The sequence below is a fragment of the Sphaeramia orbicularis genome, chromosome 8 (assembly GCF_902148855.1).
Source record: "Sphaeramia orbicularis chromosome 8, fSphaOr1.1, whole genome shotgun sequence".
In the NCBI taxonomy this organism is placed as follows: Eukaryota; Metazoa; Chordata; class Actinopteri; order Kurtiformes; family Apogonidae; genus Sphaeramia; species Sphaeramia orbicularis.
Window position 1 is genome coordinate 4,341,789 of NC_043964.1, and position 24,696 is coordinate 4,366,484.

General features: G+C 41.2%; 1 protein-coding gene across 1 annotated transcript; it reads right to left on the minus strand.

Annotated features, from left to right (window-relative positions):
- Positions 1–617: 617 nt before the first annotated feature.
- limd2 (LIM domain containing 2) lies at positions 618–24,696 on the minus strand. Its single transcript, XM_030140104.1, has 4 exons — positions 24,532–24,696; positions 2,281–2,325; positions 1,162–1,298; positions 618–1,077 (listed from the first exon to the last, which is right to left on the minus strand). The coding sequence occupies exons 1-4, from the start codon at positions 24,532–24,534 to the stop codon at positions 918–920; spliced, it is 345 nt and encodes a 114-aa protein (XP_029995964.1). The 5' UTR covers positions 24,535–24,696; the 3' UTR covers positions 618–917.

Genomic DNA, 24,696 nt, shown 5'->3' on the forward strand with positions numbered 1-24,696 from the left:
AGAAGGCTTTTGGTCATGATCAACTACAAATTCAGAGATCAGTAAAGATAAAACCCCAAAAATATCCACATTAATTATTTGAAGTGGTGTGGATTATGACTGGCCAGTCATGTCCGACCTCATAGGTGTTAAACATGCGGTCCATGGGCCAAAACCGGCCCTCATAAGGGTCCAATCCGGCCCACGGGATGATTTTGCAAAGTGCAAAAATTACACTGAAGATATTAACAGTCAAGGATGTTGAACTGGTTTAAGTTCAGGTTCCACATTCAGACCAATATGATCTCAAGTAAAATAACAGCATAACAACCATTTAATAATAAAATGTGAACCTGAAAATTAAGTGCAGTTTTAACAATATTCTGCCTGTTACTAAATGTTTTGTGCATTTGTAGAGCCGATCTATAAGTTGTGTTAATAATAAACTGAGATATAATATTGCGGAAATTATTCTTATTTTGACTCCAAACTTCAAAATTTTAACAGTATTCGACCTGTTACCAAATGTTTGTGGAGTTGAGGAATGAAATTCTTAAAATTGCACTAATTTTTCTTCATTTTTTCTGGTTATTCACATTTTTTTTGTGAGAGGATAGTTTGTAAATGTAGATATTTTCATCATTTAATGTTTTTTATTGCACAAAAACAAAGAGAAAAACTTGGAGTTGTCATTATTTATAGGTTATTATGTTATTATTTGAATGGTTTGGTCAAATTGGACTGAATGTGGCCCCTGAACTGAACTAAGTCTGATGTCCCTGTCCTACCTGCTTGTGCATGTATCTGATCTGATGGCGTTTACAAAGCGAGTGAGTGCGCGGGTGGGTGGTTTTACGACACCCAGCGTATGAGGCGTGTGTTCGTTGTGATGTGTCGGAGGTGTTAGAGGACAGGGAAGAGGCGAGGCCAAGACATGATTAGGGCGTCTTTGTAATATTTTCTGTCTCCTTGGAGGCCCAGCGCTCTTTGTACTGTTTGCGTCCGAAGCCCTCGTCGTAGTTGCCTTTGCTTTTAAACAGCTGCTGGTAGTGGGGTTTGCAGTAAAACTCCCCTTGGAGAGCTGCATAGGTGCCGAGGCTGCAGAGACAGACATAGACAGGAGTCAGGAGGAAGGAACACCACTGCAGATCCATGGTGATTAACAGTCCGACGGACACTCACCTGAGTTTGGAGTTGCAGTGTTTACAGCAGAAGCATTTGGAGTGGAAGATCAGGTTGTTGGCAACCAGTCTCTCCATTGGGTAGACGGTCTTCTCACATGATGCACACACTTCCTTTTGAGTCTTAAAGCTGAAGGACTGAGCACATAAATATCGTTAGCCTTATAGCATAACGGCCTAAGTCAAACACTAAATGGACAAAAGTACTGGGACACATTCAATTCAGGTTAAATCCTGTGGTCTGGATGAATAGAAGTGGGCGGTACTTTCACTGGAGGAGAACTCAGCTCATTCAGTCAAAGTCCATATATGACTTCTATCAGTGTTCAATAGGAACTGCATTGATATCTCTGGTCATTTCCATGTTATAAACCATCAAAATATGGACCATTAGAAGTACAGGCAATTTTTTAGTACTTCAGCAAAAATTTAAAAATGTGTATTTCTGAAAACTGTGAGCAAACTTTGTACACATTGTCCCAAGGAATTTACATAAAAAAAATTGAAATGAATCCAGCCAGTAGTTTCAGAGAAGAAGATTTTTGAAATGTAGACATTGGTGATCTTGAGTTTGACCCTTCAAGGTCACTCAAGGTCAAAGGTCATGGACCCAAATGAAAGTCCATATATGGTTTGCTATCAGTGATCAACAGTAACTATATTGATATCTCTAACCATTTACATGTTATAAACCGTCAAAATATGGACAATTAGAAGGAGAGGAACATTTTTTGTCAAAACTGTGAACATACTTTGTACACATTGTCCCAAGGAAGGCAGATAAAAAAATTTGAAATTAATCCGACCAGTAGTTTTGTCAGAGAGGATGTTTCAAGAAATTGCTAACAAAGACAAAGATGAAGATGGAGACGACAATGACGGATACAGTGCCTTCCCAATAGCTCGTGTTTGTTTATTTATTTATTTAGAATATTTGCAATAAAATCAACAACAAAAGAATTACATAAAAAAGAAAGTGAACCATTTGAAAAGGAACAGGATGAGCTGAAAATGCAAATCAATGACCCAAAGAGCTGGAGATATCTGACTTCTTGTAGATAATTTATGCTACAAATGACTTAATATATTATATATTAATATTCACATAACAGACATTTACCTTTGACCTCTGGACAGGTTTCTCCTCAGTGGCGTTTCTGGTGTCCTGTAAAAGACAGAACACACAGTAAACAAATGCAGTCAAATGTGTTTGGTTCGTACAGACACAGACTGACACAGAAAAGCTCCAGAACCTCCCTGCTGTGTTCCTGCTCTGTCCTCCTCTTACCTTTCCCTCAGTATTGGTATTGTCAGTCTGATCTGTTCCTCTCCCCCTCTCTCTGTTTGCTCCATCTGTCTCTTTGCGCCCCTGGGAGAGGATCAGGTGCCTTCTGTCTGGTCATATGAGCTCAGCTCTGGGACTCTGCATGGGCCCACTAACATAGCTCAACAGCTCACAACCACCATTTACATTTAACCCATAAAGAGCCAGTACTGCTTGTATGGCAGTTCCCACATTAAATTTTTCCTCTATATTTAACCTTTCTTAGTGATATATCATCATTTATTATAATATTAGCTATATTCTGTATTTTGCATGTTTCACTGTAAATCATGTATTTTCCTACATTTAATTTAGATGTTCATGATAACTGAAAGTAAATTCAAAGGTAATTATATCAAAATAGAGAAAACTGAAGAAAAAGTGACTTTTTCAGCAAAGATAGCAATAACTGAACATAAACCCAGTGTGTCCATCCACTGTCACTGATCCAACTCCATGGGTTTTACTGGTGAATCAATGTTGCAGTATATGATGTCATTTCCATGGTAACTACGGAGCCTCTGAACATCCAATTGGGTCACTTATTTTATAAATTTTTTATTCATTTTATTTGTTTTTGTTCATTTTGTTTGTTCTTTTGTTTATTTTTCTTGCTTGTGGTTTATTTTGTTCATTTTACTTATTTTGATGATTTATTATTCATTTTTGTTCATTGGCTGTTTTTGTTCGTTTTGTTGCGTATTTGATCCTTTCTACTTTATTTTAGTACTTTTTTGCTTATTTTTTCCACATAATTTTTATGTAGGTTTTTTTTTTAATACATTTTTAAAATGTTATTTTGTTATATATATATATATATATATATATATTACAAAATAACATTTCATTTATATTATATATGTGTGTGTGTGTATATATATATATATATATATATATATATATACACACACACACACACACACACACACACACATATATATGTGTGTGTGTGTATATATATATATATATAATATATAGTAGTATATATATATATATATATATATATATATATATATATATATACTCCCCCTTGAACTGCCACCTTATCGTGGTGGGGGAGTTTGTGTGCCCGAATGATCCCAGGAGCTATGTTGTCGGGGGCTTTATGCCCCTGGTAGGGTCTCCCAAGGCAAACAGGTCCTGGGTGACGGGCCAGACTAAGAGCAGTTCAGAAGCCCCTATGAATAACAAACATCTTAAGAAAGTGACGTTGCCCGGTACGGCGCAGCCGGGGCCCCACCCTGGAGCCAGGCCCGGGGTTGGGGCTCGCATGCGAGCGCCTGGTGGTCGGGCCTATGCCCACGGGGTCCGGCCGGGCCCAGCCCGAAAGAGCGACGTGGGCCCACCCTCCGACGGACTCACCACCCATCGAGGGAATCATAGGGGCCGGGTGCAGTGTGGATTGGGTGACAGTCGAAGGCAGGGAGCCCGACAACCTGATCCCCGGACACGGAGTCTAGCTCTTGGGACATGGAATGTCACTTCGCTGGGGGGGAAGGAGCCAGAGCTTGTGAGGGAGGTTGAGAGATACCGTCTAGATATAGTCGGGCTCACCTCCACACATAGCTTGGGCTCTGGAACCCAACCCCTCGAAAGGGGCTGGACTCTCCACTTCTCTGGCGTTGCCCGCGGTGAGAGGTGGCGGGCTGGTGTGGGCTTACTTATAGCCCCTCAGCTCAGCCGCCATGTGTTGGGGTTCACCCCGGTGAACGAGAGGGTCGTGTCCCTACGCCTTCGGGTCGGGGACAGGTGCCTCACTGTTGTTTCGGCCTACGGGCCGAACAGCAGTGCAGAGTACCCGGCCTTCTTGGAGTCTCTGGGAGGGGTGCTGGATGGTGCTCCGACTGGGGACTCCGTTGTTCTCCTGGGCGACTTCAATGCCCACGTGGGCAACGACAGTGAGACCTGGAGGGGGGTGATGGGGAGGAACGGCCTCCCTGATCTGAACCCGAGTGGTGTTCTGTTACTGGACTTCTGTGCTAGTCACAGTTTGTCCATAACAAACACCATGTTCCAACACAGGGATGTCCATAAGTGCACTTGGCACCAGGACACCCTAGGCCGGAGGTCGATGATCGACTTCATTGTCATATCATCAGACCTCCGGCCACGTGTTTTGGACACTCGGGTGAAGAGAGGGGCAGAGCTGTCAACCGATCACCACCTGGTGGTGAGTTGGATCCGCTGGCGAAGGACGAAGCCGGACCGACTCGGCAGGCCCAAACGTGTTGTGAGGGTCTGTTGGGAACGTCTGGCAGAACCCGATGTCAGTGTGGTCTTCAACTCCCACCTCCGGAAGAGCTTCTCCCAGATCCCGGGGGAGGCTGGGGACATTGAGTCCGAGTGGACCATGTTCTCCACCTCCATTGTCGAAGCGGCTGCTCGGAGCTGTGGTCGCAAGGTCTCTGGTGCCTGTCGTGGCGGCAATCCCCGAACCCGGTGGTGGACCCCGGAAGTAAGGGATGCCGTCAAGCTGAAGAAGGAGTCTTATCGGGCCTTGTTGGCCCGTGGGACTCCCGAGGCAGCTGATGGGTACCGGAAGGCCAAGCGTGCTGCAGCCCAGGCGGTTGTGGAGGCAAAAACTCGGGTCTGGGTGGAGTTTGGGGAGGCCATGGAGGAGGACTATCGGTCGGCCTCGAGGAAATTCTGGCAAACCATCCGGCGCCTCAGGAGGGGAAAGCAGTGCGCCACCAACACTGTTTACAGTGGAAGTGGGGAGCTGCTGACCTCGACTGGGGATGTTGTCGGGCGGTGGAAGGAATACTTCGAGGATCTCCTCAATCCCACTGCCACGTCTTCCATAGAAGAAGCAGAGGCTGAGGTCTCAGAGGTGGACTCGTCCATCACCCAAGCTGAAGTCACCGAGGTGGTTGGCAAGCTCCTCGGTGGCAGGGCACCGGGGGTGGATGAGATTCGCCCTGAGTACCTTAAGTCTCTGGATGTGCAGGGACTGTCTTGGTTGACACGTCTCTGTAACATCGCGTGGCGGTCGGGGACAGTACCTCTGGATTGGCAGACCGGGGTGGTGGTTCCCCTTTTTAAGAAAGGGGACCGGAGGATGTGCTCCAACTATAGGGGGATCACACTCCTCAGCCTCCCGGGGAAAGTCTATTCCAGGGTACTGGAGAGGAGGATCCGACCGATAGTCGAACCTCGGATCCAGGAGGAACAAGGCGGTTTTCGTCCTGGTCGTGGAACGCTGGACCAGCTCTATACTCTCCATCGGGTGCTCGAGGGTTCATGGGAGTTCGCCCAACCAGTCCACATGTGTTTTGTGGATCTGGAGAAGGCGTTCGACCGTGTCCCTCGTGGTATCTTGTGGGAGGTGCTTCGGGAGTATGGGGTCCGGGGCCCTTTGCTAAGGGCAGTCCGGTCCCTGTATGACCGAAGCAGGAGCCTGGTTCGCATTGCCGGCAGTAAGTCAGACCTGTTCCAGGTGCATGTTGGTCTCCGGCAGGGCTGCCCTTTGTCACCGGTTCTGTTCATAATTTTTATGGACAGAATTTCTAGGCGCAGCCAAGGGCCGGAGGGGGTCCGGTTTGGGGACCAAAGGATTTCATCTCTGCTTTTTGCAGATGATGTTGTCCTGTTGGCCTCATCGAACCTGGACCTTCAGCGTGCACTGGGGCGGTTTGCAGCCGAGTGTGAAGCGAGCGGGATGAGGATCAGCACCTCCAAGTCCGAGGCCATGGTTCTCGACCGGAAAAAGGTGGTTTGCCCTCTCCGGGTCGGTGGGGAGTCTTTGCCCCAAGTGGAGGAGTTTAAGTATCTCGGGGTCTTGTTCACGAGTGAGGGAAGGATGGAGCGTGAGATTGACAGACGGATCGGTGCAGCGTCTGCAGTGATGCAGTCGCTGTACCGGTCGGTTGTGGTAAAGAAGGAGCTGAGCCGAGAGGCGAAGCTCTCAATTTACCGGTCAATCTACGTTCCTACCCTCACCTATGGTCATGAGCTTTGGGTCATGACCGAAAGGACCAGATCCCGGATACAAGCGGTCGAAATGAGTTTCCTCCGTCGGGTGGCTGGGCGCACCCTTAGGGATAGGGTGAGGAGCTCAGTCACCAGGGAGGAGCTCGGAGTAGAGCCGCTGCTCCTCCGCGTTGAGAGGGGCCAGCTGAGGTGGCTCGGGCATCTGTTTCGGATGCCTCCTGGACGCTTCCCTGGGGAGGTGTTCCGGGCATGTCCCACCGGGAGGAGACCTCGGGGAAGACCCAGGACACGTTGGAGAGACTATGTCTCTCGGCTGGCCTGGGAACGCCTCGGGATCCCCCCGGAAGAGCTGGAGGAGGTGTCTGGGGAGAGGGAAGTCTGGGCATCCCTGCTTAGACTGTTACCCCCGCGACCCGGCCCCGGATAAGCGGAAGAGAATGGATGGATGGATGGATATATATATATATATATATATATATATATATATATATATATATATATATATATATATATATATATATATATACATACAGCAAGTTTGTCTCTCCGCTATCATTGATCCAATTCCATGGGTTTTACTGGTGAATCAGTGTTGTAGAAGATGATAACTACAAAGCCTCTGAATGTAAAATGGGTCATATCTGGTGACCATGAAAAGATGACAAACTGTATTTTACACAAATTATTTACATGTATTGCTAGGATTAGTGGATCAACAGGTGTTAGACAGTTTAGATCAGTAGATGGTTTTGGTTGCCAGTGGGTGTTTGGGTCTTTATGAGTTAAAGGCTTTAGATCAAATACGTGAACCCTGTCAGCCTTTTATCTACACTATTAGTTGTCTTGTCTCTATAACCCCGTATGTAATGAAGCATTCCTATCACTCTACAATCATCCACAATTGCAGGTTTGTGCTTTAATTCTCTCGCCACCCTTTCACACAGGTCACAACACTTCCCTCTTCACTGCAGGTGTTGATTTTTTGATGTTTCAGAATGACGGTGGCGATTGAATGACTTCCCTGGGTGACTCGGGAGAATAAAAACAAAGAAGAAACACTGGGTGGTTCTGCCCTTTGGAGTATTGAGCAGGTCCCCTGTAGCAACAAGCGCGGCTACATATTTAAGCAGGACTAACAGGTAGCTCAAGCGGATAATGAGCAGACAGAGGAACACAGTGACGGCTATGGAAAAGCCGGTGTGTGGGGGGAAGAAGGGCGGCCTCTGTTAAGGCAGGGGGGAAAAGTCCGCTGCAGACTTGGCTAAAACCCTGTTATGTAACATAGTTTGGCTGAAGTTGGACAAGGGGGGGGTGATGGGGGTAGAGGGGGGTGAAGGGGCTATGACCTGAGCTGCAAAGAGAAGCAGATCTCTGACATTGGAGACAAATGCTGATCGTTGTGTTTTCAGGGCTAGCACACTTTCTAACAGTTATGTTCACTCACTATCTGTTGTGTTTGTTTAGGAAAACTATGTTTCATTTGCACAGTTAAGTGGATAATACAGTCTGTTTAACTACTGTTAACCTTTACTTTAGGGTTAAACTCGTTACTTGGACTATTTTGAAATTAACTAACTCCGTTTCTGGGGTCAATATCACTATAAGGTGCTTTTCAGATTTCAAAGTGTCCAAAAAAAATCCTTGAGATTTTCCACTCAACTTTATGTTCAATGTGTTCAGTCGACTGTATTCTGTTAGAAATGCATGTTGGTCATTAACCTGGCTGGCCATCCGTCTTTCTCAATGAGAAATCCGTCTGGAATCGCGGGGCTTGAATCCAAATATGAAGGCAGGACTAACAGGCGCTGAGTAAACCAATCACAGATAAGATGGAAGTGATGTTTTTGTCAGAGAAATTTAAGAATACAGGGTGTAATCTGTAATTCAATCCTTATCTTTGAGTCAAACAACCGACAACAGTTGTACAGAGATTTGCAGACATGGAACTGACAAAAAAAAATAAAGACACGTTGCGAAACCCCCCCAGACTTGTGATTGGTTCAGTATAGAATAAACTGTGCATATTTCACAGTGGCCCAATTCCAAACTGTTTTCTCAGTATTGACTACACTGAGAAAACCAATGGCTGGCCAGACTATGATGATCAAGCTCCCACATTTTTAATCCATTTTTTGCAAACAGACAAAGTACAAGCAGACGACAAAATATGAAACAAATGTGTCCACCCTGTCACCGACAAAAATAAGTTCCAGGGTGGACAGTTTGGTCCATCACAGTATGAGACTAATGTCACTCTTTAACCCTTAAAAACCTACCACTAGTTTTGTCAATGAACCTTTCCTATGTGATTTAACACCATTTATTCTAATATTATCCTGTGTATTTTGCATTTTTCAGTATAAATCAAATATTTTCCTATATTTAATTAACTGATCATATAGATGTTTATAAAAGCCAAGAGTCAAATCAAAGGCTATTATATCAAAAATGAGAAAACTGAAGACCTTTTCAGCAAAATACATCATTAAATAAATGTAAAAACAAGTGTCAATTCCTACTTGCATTTGTCAAACTACATGTGTTTTACTGGTAAATCAATATTGTGGAAGAGGATGGTGTGTCCACGTTCACTACGGAGCCTCTGAATGTCCAAATGGGTCATATCTGATGTCACTGAAAACTGAGAAACTGCATTTTGCCTGAATTATTTACATGCATTGATAGGATTAGTGGCTGAAAAGTTATTACACATTTGGATCGATCACTAGACGCTTTTCGTCACTAGTGGCTGTTTATGTCTCTGAGGGTTACATTGTTGGAAGTAATGTGTTGAGATCAAAACACAGCAGATTAAATATGTTGCATCTACACAGAACTTCAATGAACCTGAAGATAAATGGTCGACATCATCAGTACACAGACAAAACTACCACTGTTATGGTTTCACAGTGAAATTCTACTTTACATTTGACTGTCAAATATAATAGGTCTATAATAATTCAGAAGGAAAGCCATTTATTTACTGTATTTGAACACCATTAATAAGAACAAACCCCGCCCCTCGCACGTACTGTAGCTTATTTTGGCATGGATCCAGCTGATGTCATCATGTCTATGCGTGTGCAGATGTCAGCACAAACATAAGGTAATACAAAAACAAACAGAACCGAAGCAGAAGTTAAACACCATCACCATCCTTATGTGTCCATTGTTTATTTAATATTCTGGGATGAGCTGCTGAGTCTCTCTATGATAAATGATGTAAACAGCTGTTTCCTCAGTGTTGTTATTTACTGTATTTGACCCTTTTCCTTTAATGCACCACTGAACAACAGAGCGGCAAGAAAAGTAAAGGATGTTGTCAGCACTTATGAGAACCGGAAGACATGCTTTTGAAGCGATTAGCACATTAACAGCTTCCTATAGGTTCACTCTAAAGCCCGACTGTTTGTTTGGCCTCTTCATCTCCTCATCCCTGAATCCTGATAGTGCTTACTTCATACAGTACCGCTACAAAGCCAGACAGATCACATTTTGCTGGTTATCTCACAGGCTGCACGCTAGACCACTTCCTGTTGAAGAGCGCGACTGCTAAGCCAACGTTACTTTGATCTTTTCACATGCATTGACACTATAGACGACTGTGAATGCATTACGCTTCCACTGCACATACAGTATGTAGATGGAGTCTGGTTCAGTGGAAGAGCCTGCAAATGAGGTCAGGGAGGCCAGAAGAATTAAATTTGGCCAAAAAAGGAAAACACGCAGTGCTGCAATGCTGATCTGAGTGAAAGCACAACTGATATATTTTTAAGTTGTTGAGGTTTTTGGCTTTAGAACAACACAGCAGGATAAGTTACCATGTTAGGGGGTAGGCACACATTCCACACACACACACACACACACGCACACACACACACACACACACACACACACACACACACACACACTCAGACGTGACTGCAGATTGGTTTGTGCCATCTTATCTTTTTTTGCCTTATATGTACATGAGTCTCATTTGTCACTGAACAGCACGAATGTGGCAGGAAGTTGTTATGACACATGTGGCTTCCTCTGTCGTACAGAGTCCCCGTGGGAACAGCAGCAAATTAACTGACATCCATCCTAATGCAAGACTGATAACAGACAACTGTTCTGCTGCTTTTAGCTTCAAGTGGACGCACTATCGGAGAGTTATTATCTATGCAAAATGTTAAATACCACAGGGTGACACCTGATTTATAAAGGAGACTAACAATAGGAAGGCTTGGTTCAGACGTCAGGCAAATCAGATTTGTTTCTCAAATCAGATCTTAAATAGAGACTGTCTGCACTTTTTATTGTTTTCAATCACGTTGTTTGTTTGTTGCCAATCAGCAGGACAAAAACTACTGAACTGACTAGATGACCCAGTTACATTAAAGGCCCGTTCACGCTCACTTCACGTACGTAAACAGGTATGTCCGTTTCAAATGGTGTCAAGTGTCACTGCCTTCATACCTAGATTGCGTTGGAATGAGTGTTTGTCAATCAATCCACCACTCTTAATCAACATACTGGCCGAATACCACGAAGAAGAGTAAAGCTTTTTGAGAAAAAAAAGAAGAAAGTCAATAATAACAAACACGGTGACAACAGGAGGTATTACTAATGTGGATACTAATGTTGATATTGTGAAGGGTAGTTGTAAATATGTCGGTGGTTTTTCACTAACTCACACAATCGCTCTGGAGACCCATTTTATGAAATGGCGTTGTATGTCATGCCAGTTCTTCTGGCATTTGGCGTGCTATACGTATGCATTTTCAACCTTTTGTGTGTTATTCATTGCCAACTGACACTAAGACCACCGGTTCACATAACCCTAACCCTTAACACTAATGCATACACACAGAAAGCTTATAATGTGTGTAGATAACCCTCCAATTAAAAGTGGCGTGTATATTTAGGCGAGTCATGATGTTGTGTAGCACTCTTTGAAAAGTTCCACCATTTCTGGAAATTATTCTCTTCATATCTCAACACTGCCCCTTAAGATTCCCGGTGGTACTGCAACACATTCTCGATTTGGGTTCACATCCGCAAACTCCCAGAGGACGGACAGAAATACAGACAAAATGAACACAGAGGATGGACAGAACATGTATGTTTCTGGATATGATGTAGAGAGGCAGATCTGTGCTGGCAGTCTGACCAAATCCTAATAACACTGGTCCTGACTTTAAAGTGTACCTGTACTGATCATGCTTACGACATGAATTGTGCTTTGTGTATTACTTATAAGCAAGAGAGGTCCAAATTTAGTGAAAAAAAAAACAAACACCAGAAATGCACCACACTGGACCTTTTTATTACATGAATTATGGCCGGGGGCAGAACCTATGAGAGCAGCCAATACCGGCTGGAAGTGACGTACCATCATTGATTTCGGGTGATCGAGTGCACGTAAACAAGCAGCAGTCAGTGAGCGAGTTTGAGCTTGTTTGTGCAGCCGTAAGCTTTGCACTCCACCATTGTCCTACAGATGGGACCCAACACTGGCTGACAATGTGTCATCTTAGACTGGTGTCACCTGTACGGGGTTGGTGACCAGTCCACCTCAGCCCAGGGAATCGGACAAACCTAGGAATCTGCATCAGTACCGGAGCTGGAACAGCCCATAAAGAAGGAACATGTCTCTGTCCATGTCTGACTGACAGAGCAGTGACTTAGTACTCATACGCACTTGACAACAGGCGATAATGTAAGTTACCAGATGGAGCCACTAGTATTATAGGTGATCTTTGGAAATGGCTAGCGATGAAAATTCACAACAGGTACCCATTAATGTAAATGTACGTAGAAGCTGCAGCATAATTAGGTCTGCTTTACTTAACTATGGAGCAGTTGGACATACTAGTCTGAGAGGAAGTAGAGCCAGCTGGAACATGGTATCTTACCCAACAAAGACCACTTTCACACTGGTGGTGAAATCTTCTTGCATCAGAGGTTCAACTCTTACTTCATGGCATCATTCCCACACTCACACTGTGAGTCCTCGCTTGAGTTTTAATTAACCAGCACACGTCTGCCTGTGTGCGTGTTTTCAGTTTTCCCGTGCAGACACTGAGGAGGGTTTTGTTTGGTTGTGCTGTTCCCCTTTTTTCTCTTTAAACATGTTTATTCAGTAATCAGTAAAAGGCTGTTGTGCAGCTTCTCTGAAGGACATTCCTAAATGTTTTCCATCTTACCCAGACCACCCAGTGATTTACATTTACCCAAGTACTGTACTTGAGTACAATTTTCAGGTGCTTGTGCATTTCTATTTTATGCTGTTTTATACATGTACTCCAAAACATCTCAGAGACAAATATTGCAAATTTAACTCCACTATGTCTTGTGACACTTAAAATCACTGCACGCATTATTTGGTTCAAGATAAAACATAACGTGCACACATTTGAAAACCTTCGGCCTGACTATCAGGCACACAGCTGTCCTAGTGGCCTGACTTATCAGTGCATGCCAAAGTTTTTTGGACAGACGGAAGGACAACTAACTGATGACAATACCCTGCGGCCAGTGTGGGTGAGGGAAAAAACTTAGATTTAGAAGTGTTAGATATTTATCTTGTTTAAAGAGTTCATTTCTTATTTACATGTTCATACATCTGGTAGACATGCTTATTTCTAGATTTAACAATCTTAATTCAGAAATCTTGTCAAGTAAAATTATCTTGCTGCATGGACAGCCATTTCATTTGTTTTGAGGACGTTTTCCCTCAGATTTAGTGTTTTTATCTGTTTATTAGCCACCCTTTTTTTGCAGTGCGGATAATTTTTCAATAAAACACAGGATGTGCTGATACTATAGGATACAGTGCGGTTCACAAACATATGTAACAGTGGCTCATATTGACTCCAACCATTATTCACTTATGAACAAAACATTCACACAATCCAGTTCCTGATCTTCGTCCTCATGAGGGTTCCAGGGATGCCAGTTACCTATGTGCGATTCTGATCGAAACAGAGAAATAACATTTTCCATATGCCATAGCATTTAGAAAGGAATCATTCTGCATAATGCATACTTTACTTTTCATACTGTAATCTCTGAGACATTTTGCTTTTAATATTTTTACTTGCATGTGATTTTAAATGTAGAGCGTAATTTTTTTTTTTTACAGTGTGCAGATCCTTCAATATCATAGAAGTCAAACAGGTGGTAAAACTACAGACCAGACTCCTCTATTGTATATCTAAGAATACAACAGGTGAAGGTCAATACGTTCATAAAGACTTCATAGATGGAGTGTGTTTGCAGCACTGATGGACTGAAGACAAACTCCCAGTTTAAATTTGAACACTGAACACACTGTTATGTTACAGGACTCAGTACAGCAGCTTCCCTAGAAGGGAAGGCAGGCGCTGTGTTAACAAACGTCTTATGTCACTGATGCAAAATAAGGCTCCCACTCTCATCCTTATTTTTAGAAATATAATCAGAATTTTAATCATTCACAACAGCAGAGTGGAGAAAAATGCTACAAATGTGCAGCACCTGTTGAGCAATGTGCTTTAGGACTTTTAACAAACAACATCTTCCAATTATGAAACAAATCATGTTGGATCATGCAGCATATCTTTGGCAGATAGCAGTGTTTGGACTACAGGTGATGGCACAGTTCCTGCAGCTAAACAGCCGCTGCAGGGAAGATATATAGTATCCCTTTGGCAACAATCTGACATTAATAACTTTGAACATGAAGAGACTGAGCAGGTATGTGAAAAGATGCCTCCAAGTACGAAAAAAGTCCAGACTAGTATGAAGTTATATGATTCCAGGTAAAGGTGCTGCTGTGAATCTATGTCTGTTTCAGTTCATTAAAGCTGCTGTGAGTATGTGTTTTGTTTTATACTGTGTGTTTTAGGGTCAAAACAGGTGGAATAGCAGAAAAAAGACAAAGAGAGGAATTGAGGTTTGACAGGTTTGGACTAAATAAGGCACTAGAATGTACATCAATAGAGATTTAGGATGTTGAACATCAACTGTGAACGGGAACACACTGAACAACAACAAGGATTTGAATTTGGGCCCAGTAGTTTTTATTTGGCCTCTGTTTTTTTCTAAATCAGTCCAGCTGCTTTTTGGCACCTGGTTGAACTCCAAAAAGCAAAAGAAAGAAAGACAGATCTAATTTGACTTTTTGCACCAAAAAAAAAAAAAAAAAAAAAGGAATAAAATGAGGCCTTTCAAGTAAAAATGAATTTGACACCCCTGATCTAATCACAATTGAAAAAAACAAAAAACAAAAAAACAAGGAAAACTGTGTAAAAAAAAAATGCTAAGATGCCCAGACTAGCACAAGATCTATTTTATCAGCATGTTTTGTTCTTATTGAGCAAACAGTTAAACTGAATTTTCATGAATATTTAAAACAAATCATGCGCTCACCACAGATACATTAGAGGTTAAAGGGTTAACAAAAATGCCCCTGTGACAGAAAAATGAGCCCTAGCTGAACATGGCCTTTGGCTGAGGAGCGATGAATGAAACCGTCTGATTCTGGTCCCATGAGGTTCCACACGAGCCTGCAGAGCAAAACACATCTGGTATCGTGTCGGGTCGCTCACTCGGCCACTACTTCTCTTCCCTTTTTGAACTTCCTGTTTGCAGAGAGAGTGCAACAGAGCATTTCATGGCAAGGCAATGAGTTCGATGTCTGAAAGTCTGCACGCCGGCTGACACTCCTTTTCTCACTTCCTGTCTGTGGATGCTGTTCAGGGAAACCTTCCAAGGGATTTACACGAAGATGCAGAAGCAGCCTGAGATGCACTTAAAAACGGTCATATATTAAGGGTTAGCTCATTAATGGGGTTGTATGAGGTACTTGTTCATAGTGGGTGTATTATCTACAGTAGATGACAGTTGGCACATCTCCAGTTATGATAATCAGTACCACAGAAGCTAAACAACTCCACCAACTCCAAACTACAAATTCAGGAGGAATCAGTGGTAAAAGCTTTATTTATATGCTGTTAAGAGGAATCTGTCTCTATACACTAGTTGTATCATGAGGACTGTCCAATACGGCTCCAACTAACGATTACTCCATTGCCCAAAGCCCAGAACAGTCGCTTTTCCGTTGACCCTCAAATTGCGCAAATACAAACTTGCACATAAAAATGTACCTAATGGGAAAAACAACACTTTCGCCAAAACTCTCATTTTTTGACTAAAAGTTTTTGCGCTGGCAAGAGGCAGTTTTATGGGCATAGCGCAAATGGGCATATCAAGCAAAAACTGCAATGGAAAGACCTGTTAACGGACATTACAACAAGGGAAGAGTTTTAAAAGAAACATGGTACAGTATGTGTGGACATACCACAAAACTGAAATATTTTTAAATTTAGTATGGGATAGAGGAGTATATATAATATAATGAATATATCTGTAAATCAACATGATGTTTACATGCATCGCAATGTTCATAGAATGACTTCTAGTGTCATCTCGTGATAATAAATAAACAAATCATCGTATTGCAATTTAATGGAAATACCGACATTAAGCGCTTCTGTTTTTTGACAATTTAGTAAATATCGGTAAAGTTTTGCACAGATGTCCAATGGAAAAGAGACTAGTGATGTCTTTGAATATCGGCTTTGTCCACAGACCTGATGATATTAAGTTAACTTTCATAGAGGAATAACAAATCTAAACTAGAAGCACTCGGAGAGCGCAGACCTCCGCCAAGGCTGATCATTGCCCCCCCCGTGGGCCCCCCACCCCCGATCATCACCAAAATTTAATCATTTCTTCCTTATCCCAGGTTCCAACAAACCCTGAAAATTTCATCCAAATCTTGTCCATAACTTTTGAGTTATGTTGCACACTAACGGACAGACAAACAAGACAAACAGACAAACAAACAAACAAACCCTTGGCAAAAACATAACCTCCTTGGCGGAGGGTAAAAATCTTCATATTCAAGAAATTCGAAGCGTAATATTTTGGCTTTTTGTTAAAATAATTACCCAAACTGCTTAATCATTTATCAAAACAGTTGGTGATTGATTTAACAGTCAACAGTTTACTTGATTAATCATATAATTATTGCAGCTTTCATGACCAATGTCTATTTGTGGACGTGTCTGTGATGTTGTATATGCAAAATTGTTTAATCATCTGGAATTGCCTGACGGAGGTTTCACAGTGGCCATAGTTATAACTTGGTAGTGCTACTGACACAGACTAGTCACATGTTTCAGTGTTTTCTTTTCCGTTTGACAGCCCTTTGTAACAGCTAACCGAAGGCGTTACTTTCACCCTCATGAAGCTACCAGACTCCTCTGACATAAACATTTATCCTCACTTAAGACAGGATTTGCCCATCCATTATTGCCTCAGTTGTTTAGTCTGTGTGCTGTGGGAATTTGTTGTTTTAACCCTTTAACCCTAAGGACGTTATTTTAAATGAAACTGCTTAGAATTTGTGTCTGTAGAAGTGTCATTAAAGCTCTGTGAATATGTGCTTGTGTTAATTTCTTCAGTGGATTCAAGTTCGACAGGTTTTTACTAAATAAGGCCCTCAGAAAGTACATTAGGATGTTGAACATGACCTATGAGCTGGAGCACATTGAACAAGGATTTGAATTTGGGCACAGTAGTTTTTGTTTTGGGCTCTTTTTTCTAAATCAATCCAGCTGCTTTTTGGCAACTGGTTGAACTCCAAAAAGCAGTTACATGCTCAAAACTCAGTAAAAACACGAAAAAAAAAATTGAAAAGAAAAATCACCACAGCACTGCAAACAACAGAAAAAACAAACAACGACAAGGAAAACGATGTAAAAAAAAAAAAAAAAAAAAAAAAAAAGCCCAAATCGTCTGTTTATATACTGTGTCGGTCTCACTGTTCTGTGTTTTATCCTTTATTACACAGGGGGGTGAACTGAGCATGCTCAGATATCTATGGAAAGAACAATGTCTATTCTATCAGCACATTTTGAATTTATTTCTATTAAGCAAACAGTTGAATTTTTTGGAATATTTTAAATAAATCAGACATATATTCACAAACATCAGAGGTTAAAGGGTTAAAGTAAAAGTAAAACTCCCAAGCTGTCAGAGCAGCCTGTCTGCTTCTCCAAACGGATCATTTGTGAACTACAAACTGCACACTCAACACAGAAAGATGCGATGTCAGTGTAAGTATGCTGAAAAAAGCTTTTGTGTTCCCCTTCTGTAATTCACTTGAAGTGGTTGCCTAAGGCCACAATTACAGAACCCCTCTGATTATACTGTCAGATCAGTCTAATACAGAGCTAAAACATGACTCCGGACTACATTCAGTTCATTTTGTTCAGTCATGTTCCAGTCTGTGATGTTTAGGACAGTGATGGAATGCTGCAGCAGCTGGTTTGTTTATGTTTTTGCCTTAAAAATGAAAAGAACAAAAAAAAAAAAAAAAGAAAAGAAAGAATGTGTTGGATAGGTTGTGTTAACAAAATGACATGTAGGAACCTCACTAAAGGTCATGAAGAAACAGGCCTCCAGTGATAAAAGCCATCAGATGCTATCGCAGATTAAAGAGGAGGGAACGCTTTCACGAATTCTCCTCAAGGATCGGAATCCGGGATAACATGTCCCATCCCGTCTTGAACAAAGTCAGATGCAAATATCTGCTTCACTATCGGCCCATTTCCATCTCACTCTGAAGACTCACATGCACCCTGTTCTATCCATTGCCCATCCTGTGATTTTGTTTTTCAGTTACCACAGACAGATTTTATTATGGAGCTCCACAGACTCGAACCGTGACTCCTCAGATGTCGGCCTCTGACTGATGATACTGTGGGAAACACTGTATTTCGAGAAACTGGGCCATCCGACACAACTAGTACAAACTGCTGTACCTCAGCCAAAAAACAAATTTAAAGGCATTTAAGTAGGCAAATCAGACATCCATTTATTATTTATTGAAACCAAAATAATATTTGTGGTAGCAGTAAGCCTCATGTCTATAAAAATCATCATGTCCTCTACAATCTAACATATGAAAACGGCCATGTTTCTACTATTACTGTTTTTTAATGGCCATTTTTTTCCCAAGTATATTTTTCTATATTTTTAATTGCAGTTGTAAACTAGAAAAGCACTCGGAGAGCGCAAACCTCCGCCAAGGCAGATCTGTCACACACACACCCCCACTCTCCCCCGATCACCTCCAAAATTTAATCATTTGTTCCTTGTGCCAGTATTAACATTTCCTGAAAATTTCATCAAAATCCGTCCATAACTTTTTGAGTTACCATGCTAACTAACCAACAAACAAACTAACAAACCCCGATGAAAACATAACCTCCGCCATTCCTTGGCAGAGGTAGTAATTTTTTAAATCTGGAGGTTGCCACTTGTTAAGCCCCTTGAGGTTTTTTGGTAACCATCCATCAAAATTTTTAACCAACATGTACTTAAGTGTATGTTTTTTACTATGTGAAAATTAAATAAATAAAATAAAAAAAGTCAAGTTTGAAGAGAAATAATGAAGCAAAACAAAACATTGACACATTGTGTGGTTCAGGTGATAATAGAAAACAAAATGAACCTGAAAATATGGAGGGATGCACTGAATACAACATTTTCAGCTCATAACAATACCAATATTTAAGATGACATTTTGACAGATAGCTGTTGCTGATACAGATGTTACTTTCTGTTTCCTTATTTAATTTTTTTTTGTTAATTATCCAATCTTGGAAATAAAAAAAAAATCATCAGTACAAATATTCAGATAGTTATGACATTTAAGTGTTTCAGTCCATCACATTACCTCTGAATGAAAACAAAAGCTAATTTATGGCAAAACATAACAACATTTTTTTTTTCTGCAACTGCCATTGGAATTAAGACCTTTTATATGCTGATACTGGGCGATATCAGCAAATATCAGCCAATACTGACATGTAAGTGTAAATTATAATCACAGTTTCATCACTCAGCCCGTCATGTCACAACTGAAACAGCAGTTAAAACAAAGTTTTCAGGTTTTAGCCACAGTAAAGCTCTATATTCCTCCATCCCTCTTTCTCACGGCAGCTGAATAGACAGATCACATCCTTTTGAAGTAAAAGTATTAAAGAGTGTGAAAATCAGTGTGCCGGCTGTTACTGTAGAAAATGCAGTTTTTATGTGTGTAAAATGTCCACAAGCAAAATGCTTCCAGGATAAAAGTAGTCAAGCTTTAGCAAATTTGGATCAATCATAAGGAAAAATGAAGTGAATAGTGACAGTTTTCTATAGTTTTCATGATACAGTATGGGATCAAAATGTGAAATTGTATGAATTAATCAAAGAATCAGTTCTTCACAAAAGGAATGTTTATCTCTGAGCTGAAACACTGTCTGCACATTATAATACATTCACTTGTCAGAGGACTTTGTCATTTGTTTCACAAATCATATTATCAAAGTATGCGAGATTTACCACATTTTATTTCTGAAGCAGATAATTTCCAAAAAATATTGTAGACAACTGACAGAAACCACTCACCAGCCATGAGAGACAGGGACACAGGTTTCTGTCTTAACATATTGCTGTGTCGAATATTATTTTTGGTTTCAATAAAGAATAAATGGGTCGTAGTAAAAATTTCAGATTTGCATCATGGAAGGTTTTTCTGTTTGTTCTGCTTGTGGGACAGAACTGTTTCAACCCAATAACTGACATGACATCTGTTCTGATAGACACAGCGTACACGAGGAAATGGTTAGAAAAAAGCCACACCTGACATGAGACGAGTCACACCGAGCTTTAAGAGCACAATGCATACCTTAAACTGCAAATATCATTAGAAAAAACTTACAAAATGTCAATAGTTAGGTAGCAGTTTGTTTATTTCCCTATTTGTCGATCAATAAACAATTACTGGCTTTTGTCGTCTTCCTGGGAAGGTCCAGTACGACATGCAGCTCAGCCTTTATTACAAACCATCTGTCTGATCTGATTTTCATTCGACTGAAGTGAAACCAGTCTGGAAAATGAAACAAATGAAATAACTCAAAGTCAGAGATGTGCTAAGTCCTTCAATGTCTGTGCCAGAATGTTTCAGTACAGGTTTACAGAGTCTACAGTGAGATTTGTATCCAGAGGTGAAAGGAAAAAACAGGCTGACTAAAAATATGTGTACTGTCGTTTATGAGGTGCTTGCATATATATGCCTGTGCCAGATTCAGACATCTGTAAGGTATGCGGAAACTAACAACGTCTTCTTTGCTTGAAGGTGAACTTCAAGTGCAGTCACACGTCATAAAATATTACAAAAAAAATATGAACATCTCCAAAAACACTTCTCTGTAAAGCATAAAAATCACTAAGTTACAAACCAAAATGTTTTCCACGTTTGGACATGAAGTTCCACTCATAAAAAATGACTTAAACTGCAATAAACCACACATAATATAACATTTAAATCTGTGTGTATCAAGTTAAAAGTATCCCCCTGACCATTTCTGTGCTGCTCATGTGGTTGGGACCTGCTGGCGACCCATTTATGACAGTTCTGCACATCCTGACAACCTCCAAACATCCCCCTCCCCAACATATGGCCCCCCGCTGACAACGCTCAACAAATCAGGTTTTTGTGCTGTTAATGGTAATGGTCTGACATGAGCATAGGGTGAAACAAAATAAGACGTTATTATTCCACCTGCGGGCTTTCGCTAAACCCTCCTTCAATTCATTCTGGACAAATAGTCACGCACATTCATCAGAACGAACTGACGTAAATCAGGCAGGGTGTCAATCTGTGCTGTCAACTCTGACAGATTTTACAGCCAGGCAGCGCTCACATGACAGTGGCAGGGAAATGAAAATGAACATATTCTTACTTAAGCTCGTGGCCATATGCCAGAGTTCTATGACAGACTGCCGGAGCTGTGGTGGCCTGTGTGGTTTTTCCCCAGACCTCAGAGCAGTTGGTAAACTCCACGACAAGACCAAACATGGGCACAAAGTGGGCGTAAACAGTGAAATGCATGGTTAATCTGTAAAGTTGTAGTGGATTTCCAGTTCAGCATTACACAGCAATAGCACCAGCTGGAGACTACGAAGGTAAAAGAAGACATTTATCCTGGACCAGAAGCTCCAGAAACAAGGCCAGACCTACTTATATTATGTAGATTAGTCAGCATTCAATACTCCCAAAAAAAGAATACTCACAAGACAATTACATCCATATTATGATCTGGATTTTGGACTGTCCTCATTTTTTTTTTTTTTTTTAATTATTCCTTGTTTAACAAACCTGGGATGTGGAGGGTAAATACCTCACAGAGTTTCCTTAGCTTTGTGGTTGTGGTATTTGGAGGTCCTCTCCAAGAAAATCTGATGTTATTTGTCTACAAACTAGAGCTGGGCAATGAGAGTCAAAAAAACTAAATCTAAATTTTTTATAATGTTATGGAAGATTACAATTTAATCACTTGTTTTCTGGCTACAAGAACTGATAAAACTCCCTTTCTTTACTGATAATACATGCAAAACCACAGTCATAATGACAAAATTAAAAAAACAAGAATCTAAAAGCTTGCATTTAGATCTTTGTTGAGCAAGAAGGTCCAACTAAGGATTTAACGATTTAGTTATTTTTCCACGGTTTCCATCAAGCTAACCTCCAGTAATATTTAATCAGATATATTGCACGGCCATTTTATGCAACTGCAGTGTCTTTCCTATGTGTGTGAACAATTTAGGAGCATAGATGGGGGGTTTAGGGGTGTGCACACAAGAAAACATCACATTTTTCATAAACATTATGAGCTATTAGTGCTGCCATTACAACACCTAAAATCCTTAAAAAGAAAACCAACTACAGAAGCTACCAACGACCAACTAAACTATAAGATCTGGGGAAAAGTAATTTCACACTGAATTTACTTAATTTGACTTCTGTGGTGCCCAAAATGGTTTGGGTGCTGCACAAGTCTATAATGGTCTGGAAAACCCTGCTGTATTAGGGTTTCCTGTCTTTCAGTGCTAATAGAGAAAAAAGAAGATCTTCCACATCTTGGACATATTTCCAGAGCATTATACACTGATATTTCTGCATTACCAAGGTTTTTTTATGCCAGGGTTAAAGCGCTGCAACATGGCATATATGTCATGCAGACTTATATGTTCTATTAACGCCCTGTCATCGATGCAAAATACACTCATTATACCCATTAATTTTACTGTAATGCTTCTGTTCTTCCACATAGCACAGATACAAGCGGGAAATGTGCATGAAGGCAACAGAATAAACATGAAAGAGCGTGAACGTGACACAGAACAGACAGAAGTACAAGGCTGAACTTCCAAGACAAAACAAAACAAGGACCTCAGATCTGGTCTGAAAAGTCTAACACAAACCACAAAACCTGACTTTGTAAATCATGCAGATCAGTCTCCACAACTGTTATAGACAACCACATGCTTAGTTTTGATATTTTGCAGTATATTTTACATTGTGTTGTATGCTTAAGCTCCATGTGGCCACTACATTTATTGAATGAATAAAGAGAAAATGTGTTTTATGTGACATGTGGAGAGAGATTTGGGTCATAATTATTCCTTCACACACTGAGAGTTTATTTTGGCAGGAGCTCTGAATCAGATGGTGCTGTAAACTTCCTGTAGAGCCACACCAGCAGCGTGCATCCCCTAAGAACGGACCTCCCTTTACTTCTACGCATTTTTGCTGTCATTCTCTAAGTAATTCCATTAGTCTCTTTGCCAATGCATAACAACGCTTATTGCTGTGTGTAAATACTGGCTTTACAACAGATCATACACAAAACATTACATGTTAAGGGTGTTACAAAGATCCAGCCACCAGGACACTCTCTTTCCCCTTTTGCCACCAGGTTCACATTTTCACAGTCTGAGAACAAAAGCTGAGAGTCGGAAGAAACGTTTTTACCCCCACAGAGCCTTAGTAGGAGAACGACAAGGAAAAACACTGTACATGCACCTTATCCCCATCAGCAATACTAGAAATTATTCGTACATACAGCTAATTTTATATATTTTTTAAAATATATACATTATATACCTTTTCAAAATCTTGTGTGATGTTTGTCTTCTCTTTTTTTTTCTATTTTACTAAACAAGGCACTCAGAATGAACTGCGTTTAACATGAACTGTGGACTGTAACCACTGAACAGCATTTGAATTTGGACCCAGTAGTTTTTATTTTGGGGCTCTTTCTTCTAAATCAGTCCAGCTGCTTTTTGGAACCTGACTGAACTCCAAAAACCACTTACAGGTTCATGGAAAATAGCATCTCTTTATGTGAATCATCAGTTACTACAGCTTGTTTATAACAGGTATATTATATACTGTTGTATTTAAACTAGTATATTCTAGTAGTATAGAAGTTTATACTATGTAATACTATGTAATTTGCATTGTCCCTATCAAATAAACTTTATAATAAATAAATATATTACTAATGGCTGCAGGTACAAAAAACCATTTCACTGTGCACTGTACTACGTATAACTGTGTATATGATAAATAAACCTGTCTTATATTATTCATCTTATTGTCTTATGTACACTCAGCAGGTTGGAGCCTCAACCATCTGAGCCAATTATACAAAAAAAAAAAAAAAAACAAGAACACATTCATTTGTCTGCCTTAAGCTGCTCAAACACAACACAAACATTTAATTATGAGCCATAATGTGAAATAAAACAGCCTCTAAATAGGGTTTTAGCAGGGTAAGAATGGCTTAATGTGGATTATATGCTACATAAATGGGGTAAAAGTGTAATTCCGTAGGTTTAATCAGCCTCTTATTAAATAGCCAGTGCTATGTAGGTAACAGAAAAATAAGAGGCGCGCGCTGCTAGCATCCAGCACATTGAAGAGAACGACGGCGGAGGTTTACACAACCTGAAAACACCTGAAAATAAACCGCTTTTATCTGGCCGTGTCTTTCCCTGGAAACGGCATTTCAGTCCAACGTGAGCACTGCAGCTAAAAACCATAACCGGCTCCTGGTTAGCTAAACCTCCGCGGACATCCACCACCACCACCACCGCCTCATCTCACAAAAAAGACCCCGGAGGAGAGCGGCGGAGGGCGGGGAGGCTGCGGAACCACGAACACCCCCCCGGAAAAACACTCACCATCTGCGCTTCTTCCGTGACACGCTGCTCGTTAACGCAGAGTCGGTTTCGGTCAGTGGCCGGAGGTGGATATTCGCTCTCTCAGTCCGCGTTTACAGGGAGGCTTTGTTGCTGGACGCTGGCCCCGGTGCCGGTGGCTCCTCTTCCTCCGCCTCTGCTCTTCGG